This window comes from Gymnoscopelus braueri (genome assembly GCF_963280865.1).
Source record: "Gymnoscopelus braueri genome assembly, chromosome: 24".
Lineage (NCBI taxonomy): Eukaryota > Metazoa > Chordata > Actinopteri > Myctophiformes > Myctophidae > Gymnoscopelus > Gymnoscopelus braueri.
The window spans coordinates 8,418,428-8,430,927 of record NC_137626.1 but is presented as its reverse complement, the minus strand read 5'-3'; the positions used below and the strand labels follow the sequence as shown (position 1 = coordinate 8,430,927).

General features: G+C 42.8%; 2 protein-coding genes across 2 annotated transcripts in view; both read left to right on the top strand.

Moving 5' to 3' along the window:
• LOC308080260 (NACHT, LRR and PYD domains-containing protein 3-like) overlaps positions 1–12,500 on the top strand; it is a 185,136-nt gene that overhangs the window by 36,395 nt on the left and 136,241 nt on the right. The window lies entirely within an intron of this gene.
• Positions 4,097–12,500, top strand: part of LOC308080276 (uncharacterized protein) — a 116,044-nt gene continuing 107,640 nt past the window's right edge. The window contains exons 1-3 of the mRNA XM_080422072.1: positions 4,097–4,718; positions 5,075–5,254; positions 6,485–6,587. Coding sequence (XP_080278198.1) covers positions 6,585–6,587 — 3 coding nt within the window. The 5' untranslated portion in view covers positions 4,097–4,718; positions 5,075–5,254; positions 6,485–6,584. The remainder of the gene's footprint in view (positions 4,719–5,074; positions 5,255–6,484; positions 6,588–12,500) is intronic.

The following is a 12,500-nucleotide window of genomic DNA, read 5'->3' as shown; positions in this document are numbered from 1 at the left end:
TCTATATCTGATGTTCTTCATTTATTTATTAGTCTTGGTTTTTGAATGTATTTTTCCTTGAAGTCTCAAGGACAGTAGAACGATTTTCTTTGCCAGGACTATTTTCACACAAGACACATTGGTTATGTTCAGACTGGCAGCCCAAATATGATTTGACGCATTAAAAATCAGAGTTCTAAAGATGTGTCTCAGTCTGGAAGCTCTAACCTCTCAAATCTGACATCAAACTGTCATTTATGTCAGTGGTTCACAACCTTTTCAGGCAGTGACCCCCCAAAATAATCATATTTGAACTGGGGACCCCCCACCCTGACAAGCACTTGGATTGTATGAGTTGAGGCATACAATTTAGTCTGACTCGGTTCCACAGATAGATATTGTTAAAATAGCCGATCTATAAGTTTGTAGATCGGCTATATTCAAAAATGTTTCCTCTTTCTTATATTATTTGACAATTTGGCTTATGTTTGACCAGTTTTTATAGTATAGTTTGTTGGTTATTTTGATGCAGTAATGGTATTCTTCTTTTTCTTTTCTTAAAAGACCTTAAATTGTAACTGTCATCTGGGGACCCCCTCAAAAATCATGTGGGGATCCTCCTGGGGACCCCGACCCACAGGTTGAGAACCACTGATTTATGTCACTGACAACAAATAGAAATTGTCCCTTGCCTTTAGATCCTGTGTTCAAATGCAGATATCTGGCTATAGAGATTAATATATTCCAAACACAAAAACAAAGCCACACGGACTCGTCTAGTCGTGAAATCAGTTTTAATAAACAGTTCCCTGGAGAGGATTATAAGGCCAGAACACATTAAACTGGTATCATGATTGCTTTGGTGTAGAAACGCCTCACTTCCAACACCACTGAAAATGGACCAAACACTCAACATGGCAGAATACCACTCAAAATGGTGGAATGGTTTCCATCATGACCAATACAGTTATTTCATACATAGAGCTCTTCCCTTCTGCCATACTTAAAACCACTGAAACCCTATAGCCTATACTGAGCTGACCGCTGTCCCCCAGGGCTCTATACTAGGACTGCTAGTATTTCCCTCTACACCAAATCTGTTCGCCAAAAAAAGCCAAACATAATGCAGACGCTAGGGTTTAAGTGTTTTTGAGTGTAGAGGAACAACGACTTGAACTCTGGTGTCAAATGATTCAGATCAAAGTGTCTGGGTGGTTGTGCCCCACCAGACAAAGACAAAGATAAAAGAAGTTGTCATTGAAAATTGAGAGAGGGGGCAGAACACCAGCTAAGCCAATCAATACTGAGTCCCACACACATGCTATGAATTATCAATAGATATAAAATATTTGCTCCTCGGAGCACAGGACATTTGACACAGGTCAGATATAAGGCAGTCTAATGTTAACCCATTCAGACCGGGAACGCATCTGTGTCATTTTCACATTTCTTTGGGCTATTCAAAAATAGCAGATATACAAGCGCGGCACCGAGTGCCGCGCTACGAGCTTGTAGATCTGCATTTTTTTTATTAATCATGAAAGTTTGTGCAAATCTTTGAATAGATATTTTTTAAGCGAACATTTGTAACTCAAATCTTTGCTTCTGGGGGATTCTACAAATGTCTTCTAAATCCTAACATTATTTTTTCACAACTTTTGTTAGGACCCTGAGGTGGTAGGGGACATGTCATAATGTGTAGGCCTGGCCCAGGGCCCTCATTTGGGGTTGCAGGGGATGGCAGACGCCACACCCTAGATTAACATTAACATTAACCTCAACTCTGGTATTTTATTCATAATTTCCTTCACCACTGAATGTTTATTGCAGATTAATGTGATTTTAGATGTATTATTTAAAGGGACTACACCATGAATTTTACATTTTTCTTCTTTTTTGTGTGTTTTTGGTCTCCCCTACCTCTCTTCTATCCCCCAAAATACCCCAGTTTGAACACTCAGGCTTTCACAGCAAATCTGGGGTTTTCTGTAAATTGGTCTCAAAACAGGCCAAACTGATTTTCACCCTGATTTTCAGGGTACAATACCTCCCGTTTTTCAGTTCCAACCCCCAATTTTTTTTTTCTTTTTTTCCACTCCACTTTTTTTTCTTATTATTTTGTTTGGCTTTATAAGCCAGAGAGAAGTTAGTTGGAATGAGTATATCTGAGTCTTGATTTAGGATCAAACCTTTTGAAAAACGTTTGAGGGACATAAACAATATGATATTAAATATTTTTTATTTTTTTAAATTCATAGTGTAGTCCCTTTAAATGTAGACACTTATAGACACTTGTTTTCTTTCTGCAACCATACGTAATCCCTGGGTAATATCCCCAGCGTTAATATGTGCCTAATATTCAAACCCTTAGTATAATAGGCAGTCAATGTAATAAACCAACAGGTCTTTAGAAGCTAGTACCACTTTAAGAGATCATCCTAACGCTGTGTTTTCTTCCATCACCTTTCTAAGGATATGATTGGTTGGGGGGCGGGACGAACTGGGAGGTGTGTGTGTGCTGTGCTAGAGATTTTGGTGTGTCTGAAGAGCACACATGTGTATCAAAAAATGGGAGCATTACGTGATAAGACTAACGCTTAGTGTTTAAGTGTTGAGTGTTTTTACTCGTCTGTATTGACAGTGATTAATATTTTTCCTGTTTGGAGTCAAGTCGAGTCTTTTGTTTACCGTTACTGCAGTAAGCAGGCGTCTAGCTCAATAAAGAACCTCTCACTCCGCTATACAGCTCCGAGATGAGGTTCTAGGTGGTTACCTTCCAGAATCGGGTGAACGTCCGCCAAGGCTCCGCTGTTTACCCTTTTGTATATGTTGTATCCCAAAACTAATGGTAGATTCCAAGCCGCACGGATGTTTAAAGTTTGGAACGGAGCATAATATTTTAGGTCCGAAGCGAAACTACCCGTTTAAATCGCTTATTTAGTCAGTCTGTGGCCATGTTTCCCATTCAACCCGGAAAACCCCCCTACGTCCGCTGCCAGTACTGCTCCCGGTTTGGCTACAATGGGCATCTGTGTGCCTGTTTTATTCCCATATGGAGATCCCTGATGTCATCAGTATATGCCCAATTGCCCATATATGGGCATGCTGATATAACTATTCATAGGGGTGGGCAATTATGGCAAAAATATCATATAACAATTTGTTTTAGGCAAAATCAGCATTTGCTTATGCAGCATCAGAAACAACAGCTGTCCATTTCAGCGCCAGGTCGTGTAGCGTGCAGGTTAAAGGGCGAAGGGCTTGCTTCTTTTGGGCTTGTTTTCATAGACTTGGTTGCTTGTTTCTCTCGCAAAACCTGGCAACCCTGCACACTCACGCTCAGTGTTGCCATGTCTGCTTATTATAAGCGACTTTGGGCTAGTTCTTCTTCAAAGTCTCTTGTAAAGAAAATGTAGACAGAAAATGTGTCTATTTCCCATAAAAGCATCTTGTTAATAAGCATTACTGTCATGTATTAACCCTTTATCTCCTGTTTGAGAGAGGCAGAGTCAGGTGTAATGTCAGTGTTGTGTAGAAGAGGACTTTTACTTTTAATGAACCATCAAACAACTTGATATCATTTCTCCTCCTGCTTTAGAAGCCTCTGTCCTTCTCTGAGGATGACTCCCTGTTTGATGAAGCGATGAAGGCTCCACTGCTGCCGGTGGGTTTCTCTGCATCCTAACTTTAATGTCACATTATTCAGATGTTCACAACATTATCAACACATTTCTACCTGAAGCCTGCATACCTTTATCATCAAGAAAGACCAATCTCTCTCCATCTCTCATCAGTGTCTGTCTAGTAACTAATGTACCCTGTTGTTTACCTTCATTATGTCTCTCTCCATAGAGTCCCCAGGTCAGCGACCCAGCCCCCATAGCGCCCCCTGTCTGTGAGGAGTACCCGACCAACTGGAGCCTGAGACGAGGGTCCTGTTCACCTCCCAGCTGCCGTTCTCCTGGGCAGAGCAGCCCAGAGCCCAGGAGGAGGCTGCAGGTCTGACTGACACAGCAGTGCAGAGCCCAGTACACCCGGTTCAGGAAATATTTCACACCTTCTGGCCTGTCTCTCCGACATCAAACACTGGATGACCCAAAATTTCCTTCATGAGTCAAAATCAGAGATTATTATATTCGGTTCCCCTAGCTCAACCCTCTCCCTCCACTCACAACTTGGCTCCCTTTCCACGAATGTCACACCTGCAGCCCGTAATCTGGGTGTGATTTTTGACTCTGACCTCTCTTTTAATAGACAAATAAAATCAGTTGTTCAATCCTGTTATTTTCAGTTGAGGAACATTGCGAAAATCAAGCCATTCCTGTCAGCCCCCGATCTCGAAACGGTAATTCATGCTCTCATATCAACACGCCTCGACTACTGCAACTCCCTCTACTCTGGCCTTGCCAAGAAAGTCACATCCCGCCTGCAATTGATACAAAACTCTGCTGCTAGATTACTTACCAATACGAAAAAACGAGACCATATTACACCAATACTAGCCGCCCTTCACTGGCTGCCTGTGAGCTCCAAATTTTACTTATTACTTATAAAGCCCTGCATGGGCTGGCCCCTACCTATATCTTTGAAATGCTGTCCCCTCCAAAGTCTGAGCGCACTCTTAGATCCTCAGATAAGGCCCTCCTGGAGGTACCATACACTAACCTAGTAACCCGGGGTGATCGGGCCTTCGCTGCCCGGGCACCTACACTGTGGAACGCACTGCCGGTGCAGCTGAGGTTAGCACCATCCGTGCCTCTGTTTAAATCACTACTGAAAACCTACCTCTACACTAAGTGTTTTTATATGACTGTACACACTCTAATGTTGTTATGTGTGTAGTCAAACAGTTTTTCTATTTTTTGCATTGCTTTGTTGTTGTTTTTAACCTTGCTCTGTTCAGCACTTTGTAACTTTGTTTGGAAAGGTGCTATACAAAAATAAATTCATTATCATTATCATTACACCACCCTGCCCCATAGCATACAGGTACTGCTACCTCACTGCTGCTCAACCCGCAGGTCAGGACCCCCAAAGTGGGTCCCGTGGCATTAACACGTAACACACCCTCACGCTGTTTATCTCTGTATCCCAGGACCCCAGGTCGTGTTTGGAGCTGCGCTGTTCCTTCCAGCAGAGCCTGGTGTACTGGCAGCATCCCTCCCTGCCCTGGCTCTCACTGTTCCACCACGATCAACCCAGAGAGTAGCTTCGCCGGGAAGAGCGCCCCCTGGGCACAGGATGCAGCGCTGCAGCAGAGTCTGATGAGTGAATGGTGAGATCCATACTTTTCCCACATTGCTACGAAATGACATCACACCACTAGTTACTGGCTGTAGCAAGTCGTTGCCAGCAGCTACCTCTGTGGCTTGGGTTCCTCTGACACTCAGGGACACGGGTAGATGGTTTAAACACATGTTGTAGAGCAGTGGTAACCAACCGCTCGATTGCTCTTCAAAGCCGTCACATTTGATCAGCGCTGAGGAAGGCTCATGCTGAAACACATCCGTCTGTAGCTGCCCGTGTCACTGGCAGAAAATAAAAGTCAAGTACTTGAAGTGACTGCTGGTGATCGTTTGATTTAGTCTAAATCTCTTTGAACCGTGCACCCGGTGTTTGTGGCGAGTGCTCGCATTTCTTCTGCAGTTACCTCAGTATAGGGTCAACACATGTTCTGATAAGGTCATGGACAAAGAACACCTCCAATAGAGGAAGACTGTGTTATTTAAAACACCCCTGTAGTGGTTTTACTGTTATCAGCTGTTTAATGTTTTCCTGTATCAATCGTATAGTGCTTGATTCCAGAGCCACCATGGGTCATTTGTCACAAATGAGTGCATTTTGAGTTCAACATGGTAACTTGAGCTCTTCTTGAAACAGTATTTGGCTAAAAGTGACATGTGATGATCATCATTCAGAGAGACGGTCTCACGCTGTGATTGGTTAGTAGGTTACCGTGTTGGATTTGATGTGATTTGTGGAGGACAGGAATCTTCCACCTCAAAACTATTCTCTAAAATGTCAATTTACAAATCAAATTCTCCTTGGGGGACAGAAAAAGAAAATCATATTTGTGAGAATCGAGTAAATCCATCTGGTTGCCACGTTGACATGAATTTGCAACTATTGTAGTGATGTATGATTTGCCTGGACATTTGTGTCCCAGTGTAAAACAAGTAGACAACCACCTGTCTGTCTGTCTGTCTGTCTGTCTGTCTGTCTGTCTGTAGGTCTGTCTGTCTGTCTGTCTGTCTGTCTGTCTGTCTGTCTGTCTGTCTGTCTGTCTGTCTGTCTTCTCTCTCTACGGTCTGTTGAAATCTAGAATGGTAAGACATCAGGTAAGACATTGTGTGTGTGTGTGTCTGTCTGTCTGTCTGTCTGTCTGTCTGTCTGTCTGTCTGTCTGTCTGTCTGTCTGTCTGTCTGTCTGTCTGTCTGTCTGTCTGTCTGTCTGTCTGTCTGTCTCTGTGTAGATTGACTCATTGTTTTCTATTCCTCTCTGTTAGTTTACAGTGTTGTTCAAGGCAGCAGGTTTCTGTGGATCCAGCAGCATCACTGCACTGATTTCTCCCACCACCAGGGGGCTCAGAGAGGCCATGAAGGCTGATGGTAAGTCTCACCATAGTATATTCATTCTTATTGATGCTCCTCATTGTACAAGAGTACGTTCCTCTGGATAAAATGATCAAAGTGCCGAAACTATCAAATCTACAAGTCAGACATTGAGGCTCTGTCCACACAAAAACAGGCATTGTTACATGTCATGTTTACACATAAACGCACAGTTACTATTCCACCATATTGAGGAACAGGGGCATCAGAATGGACTATAGAGGTCACTGCTACGTACTCCCAACAGTATGACGGTATAGACGGTATTTGTGCTGGTAGTGGACTGTAACAAGGCTAAGAGTAAATGTCACGTTCTAGACACTGGGAGAACTAGAGCCGATAGGAATTAAGGAATGAAGTCAGTGAGAGCCAGGTGGACAAGCATTTGCAACCTTTGTCAAATAATTGGTTCCGGTAATATAAAGAAGACGTATCTGTTTTTCGATGTGCACACTTTATATTTTCATTGCATTATCTAAAATGCACAGAGTAAGTTTCTGACTGGGCTGTGTGGGCTGTCATTGTGAGACTGTCAGGTGTTGACAGGCTTATAAACCTACCTGTGACTGTGTACATCTGGACTAGACCTGAATGCTGCACTATAGTATGTATTGCAGCAGGCTTTTCTTTATTTTCACCTAATAGTTGATTTATTCAGTGCATAATCTCTCACCCAAACTACAAACCTCTGCATGAACTCATTTGCCTTGAATAGTTAATAGATTTTAAGTTAATAGATTTAAACATTTTTGCAGACCCACCGAGCTTGTAGATCGGCTATTTTCAAATGGCCGGAATGTATATAGGGCTGAAGTGGTTAATGCATGTTTTCCTAATAATAATCTAAATCTGCAAAGTAACTAACTAAAGTAACAGTAAAGACTACTCTTCTAAAGACATTGCTTTATTATTGGGAGTTTGTACGCTATCTGTCTAGCCTTTGCACAGACACGCAAGTGTGAGGACAGAATAGTAAGAAGACATCCACACGGCGGGCAGACAAACAGGAGCTGTCTACAGGTGGATACTCTGCATTTCCCACATAAATCATACAGGCTCAGAGGGAGATCCAGGTGTTAAAACCACTGCTCCCGTCGCAGGCTGCATTGTACACGACAACAGACAGAGAGAGTTTTGCTACAGGCAGATTCACTGAGCTACCTATGGGGCAGGTTACTGAGGGTGATCAGACCCAGAGGCTTAGCGAGTTGTTTTCAGCGTGGTAGAATTCAGGCAGTCCAGTTTAACCACAGAGGAATAGTTAGGGTTGTTATGGTTGCTATGGTGATGAAAACAAGCTATGTCGCAACGCATTGTGAGCTTGAACTCACGTTTCCTCCTTAGTCACTGGTTGGTTCTAGAAAGAGACAGAGAGACAGAACGAGCAGTGTGTGTGCGCGTGCGTGTGTGTGCGCGTGTGTCCATCTGCGGGCCCGTCCAAGGGTCTTGGGAGATTGCATAACGTGATTACACCGCAGGAATCTATGAGAAACCTCCTATTGTTGTGTGTGTGTGTGTGTGTGTGTGTGTGTGTGTGTGTGTGTGTGTGTGTGTGTGTGTGTGTGTGTGTGTGTGTGTGTGTGTGTGTGTGTGTGTGTGTGTGTGTGTGTGTGTGTGTGTGTGTGTGTGTGTGTGTGTGTGTGTGTGTGTGTGACGATACAAATGTCCCCACAAGTGCAGTAGAATATGAGAGATGTTTCGCATCGCTACGCATTGTGAGCTTGTAGATCGGCTATTTTCAAATGGCCGAAATGTATATACTGTAGGGTTGAAGTGGTTAATGTATGTTTTGTAATAATAATCAAAATCTACAAAGTAACTAGTAACTAAAGTTTTCAAATAATTGTAGTGGAGTAAAAGTACAATATTTGCCTCTGAGATGTAGTGGAGTAAAAGTATGTGAAATTGGAAATACTCAAGTAAAGTACACATACCTCAAAATTGTACAGTATGAGTAAATGTACTTAGTTACTTTACACCACTGACTTTTACTATTAGAAAAAGATTCAGGTTGTGGTTAGGATTAGATATTCAGAGGTTAGATTTAGGGTTTGGAATTAGATTTACAGTATTAGTTGCGTATAGTGTTACGCACCGTAAAATAACTGATCTATAAGCGCAGGACCCCATCTGAAAATATGTTTTGCCAGGGACCCATATACAAGGTAGTTTTAATGTGAGGAAAATAACAGATTTACAAGCTCTTGGCTTGTAGATCTGCTATTTTCAAATAGCTGATGTTTATAGGTTTAATAGGTTGGGCTGATTGTGATACTATGTTAACTCATTTAGCTGGGGACCCCCTGGAACCCCTTCAAGGACCCCTGGAGGTCCCCTGAACCCTGTTTTAAAGGATCATATACCATTGTCAATAATGCCATGGTCTATTCACAGCTTCTGCTATGATATCCTACACAAACAGACCATTTTCAGGATGATGGCTTTATTTTTTAAAGTTTTGTGTACATTTTCCCAAGTCATTAAAATGCTACAGAAGTTACCAGAATGATTGGATCAGCGTTGGCTAAACATAATTGCACGGCTAACAAGTCATAGACGTTTGAATTATGTAGGTCTTATGTAAATCTATCTTTTCTCCAGGGACAGTTTTTTCGGCTTAAGTTTTCAAATTAATCCGAGCTTTGAAATGCTTTAAAACACAACAATGACAAAAAACTTTGACAAAAAGTAACCGTGCAATGATATTTAGTGAGTTGGATGATGTATCTCCACTAAGTTTAGAGACTCTGCAAGGTGATATTCATACCATACTGAAACTAATCCAACTAACTAACTAACTAATCCAATGGTTTCCTTAAAAACCAGTGTGCAGGGCAGTGCTGATTTTGACAGCAAATTTTATTTTGGTTTTAGTCATATTTTAGCCATCTGAAATGTTTTAGTTTTTGTCTAGTTTTAGTCGACTAAATATCATAAGATTATAGTCGACTTAATCTACAGTTGATTTAGTCGACTGAAATGTATTTTGGCGGTGCCTTGATGGTGTCATAATGGCTGATTTTACACTTAATTGCAAGCTGAAAATAGCCGATCTACAAGCTTCGTGCTGCGACGCGTTGTGAGCTTGTAGATCTGCTGATGTTCAGATCGCAACACCCGAGCGCAACCAAACATAAAATGACTTGTCTTTTAGTTCTACTGGATCTCTTCTCCACTAGTCCCTCATTAACATTTTAGTCTAGTTTTTATTTGTTGACGAAATTGTCGATATATTTAGTCTTAGTTTTAGTCATCATGGCTTAGTTTTTATTTCTGTTTTATTTTAGTTTTTGTCAGTAAAAAAAGGTAGTCGACAAACATTTTTCGTTATAGTTTTAGTCGACGAAATCAACACAGGTACAAGGGCGGCGCAGTCGGTGGCGCTGTCCCGCGCAGCTAGAAGGTCCTGGGTTGGATTCCCGCCGGGGACGCTGTGGGCGCTGGGGGGCGTGTTCTCTCCTCCGCGTCATCAGTGCCCATACCCTAGGTGGGGGTTGGTGAAAGGGCCTTTCTGTGTGGAGTTTCAGACTTAATGGATTAAAAAAGTTTGCGAACCACTGTGTTACACGGCAAAACCCTCAGTTCATTTGTCCCTTTTGTAACCATACAAATGTATCCGTTTGGTTACATGTGCTCAGTCTCACCGTTAAATCAAAAGTATCCGTTTGGTTACATGTGCTCTGTCTCACCGTTAAATCAAAAGTATCCGTTTGGTTACATGTGCTCTGTCTCACCGTTAAATCAAAAGTATCCGTTTGGTTACATGTGCTCTGTCTCACCGTTAAATCAAAAGTATCCGTTTGGTTACATGTGCTCAGTCTCACCGTTAAATCAAATGTATCTGTTTGGTTACATGTGCTCTGTCTCACCGTTAAATCAAATGTATCTGTTTGGTTACATGTGCTCTGTCTCACCGTTAAATCAAATGTATCCGTTTGGTTACATGTGTTCTGTCTCACCGTTAAATCAAATGTATCCGTTTGGTTACATGTGCTCTGTCTCACCGTTAAATCAGCAGACACAGTGAGAGGAAGAAGAAAGTGAATTGTGAAAGGAGAGGAAAGAGAAAATGAGAGGAAAGGGGAAGAGTCAACAACAAAGACAGCTGTTCTATCACTCTCTGCTCTGCTCTAATGACATCCTAGTGTGTGTGTGTGTGTGTGTGTGTGTGTGTGTGTGTGTGTGTGTGTGTGTGTGCGTGCACGTGTGTGTGTGTGTGTGTGTGTGTGTGTGTGTGTGTGTGTGTGTGTGTGTGTGTGCACGTGTAGCCCCTAGGGTACGGAGCAGCGCTATCACACCACACTCGTCTATTAATAATTAAACTTTAATGGTAGATGGCCTGAGAGCTTTTTGCACACGAGTATCCAGAGACTGCTGTACACCACGGCAAGAGACACACACACACACACACACACACACACACACACACACACACACACACACACAATTCAATTCAAAGGGCTTTATTGGCATGAGAAAACATACGTTTACATTGCCAAAGCACAATACAGCAATACAGAAATACAATCAAAACAACAAATATGTACATTTGAAAGTCAGAATCTTCAATAGATCAATTTATATGTACCAAGATCACTGGGTGCAGGTATAGTGCAGGAATATACACAATGATTAGTCTTTAGGGTGGTTGTGTTCCGTTTGATATCCTTCTCCTATCACAGCAACTCACGAATCTTGCTGCTGTGTTTGCACATTGTTGTACTTCGCCCAGCAGATATGGGAGTTTTTTGTCATTGGTCATGTTTTCAAAATCTCCGTGTGTGGTTGTAATCTGTGGGAAGTATGTGTCTCTGATGTCTTGGTACAATGGACAGACGGTTAGGAAGTGTAGCTCGGTTTCCACTTCATTTTGTGTGCAGTGGGTGCATAGTCTGTCTTCTCTCGGGATACAGGTCTGCCTGTGACGACCTTTCTCGATCGCAAGACTGTGCTCACTGAGTCTGTACCTAGTTAAGATTGTTCTTTGTTTTGGGTCGGTCACGGTGCTCAGGTATTCTGCCACTGCGTATTCTCTGTTTAGGGCCAGATAGCATTCTAGTTTACTCTGCTTTTGTGTTGCTTCTTTCCAATGTGTCAGGTAGTTTTCCTTTTGCTGTTTTATAATTTGGTTTAGTCCAATGGGTTTTCTATCTCGTGGCTCTGTTTGTGTTTGTGCCCGGAGTTCCAGGGCCAGCTGGCTGAGGGGGCATCTCTCTAGAGTTTTGCTGTGTCTGAGTGCCTTGTTATGGAGTGCATCTTGGTCGCTTTCTTTTAGGTGGTTGTAGAACTTAAGTGCTCTCTTTTTTATTTTGATTATGAGTGGGTATCGTCCTAATTCTGCCCTGCATGCATTATTTGGTGCTTTTCGCTGGGTACGGAGAATGGATTTGCAGAATTCTGTGTGTAGGGTCTCGGTTTGGTGTTTATCCCATTTTTCAAGGTCATGGTTTTGCTAATGGCAGGGGGCGCAGTTCATTGACAGTTCTTACTGCACTCGGAAAGAAGCTATTTCGCATCCTGCCTGTTCGAGCGTTAATGCTCCTATACCTCTTCCCAGAGGGTAGGAGGGCAAACAGGCTATGGGAAGGGTGATGGAGGTCCCTTATAATGCTGGTGGCTTTTCGTGCACAGCGCTCTGTGTAGAGCTCCACCAAGGAGGGAACAGAGGCACCAATGATCCTCCCAGCTGTCTTCACCACCCGGTTCAGCCGATGTTTCTCTTCTGCCTTGCAGCTGCTGAACCAGGAGGTGAAGCTGTAAGTCAGGATGGACTCAATGGTGCCCCTATAGAAGGTGGTGAGGAGAGGAGTAGGAAGGCCTGCCTTTTTAAGCCTCCGGAGGGGGTATAGCCTCTGCTGGGCCTTCTTGATGATGGCCGTGGTGTTAGTAGTGGAGGTCAGGTCGTCTGCC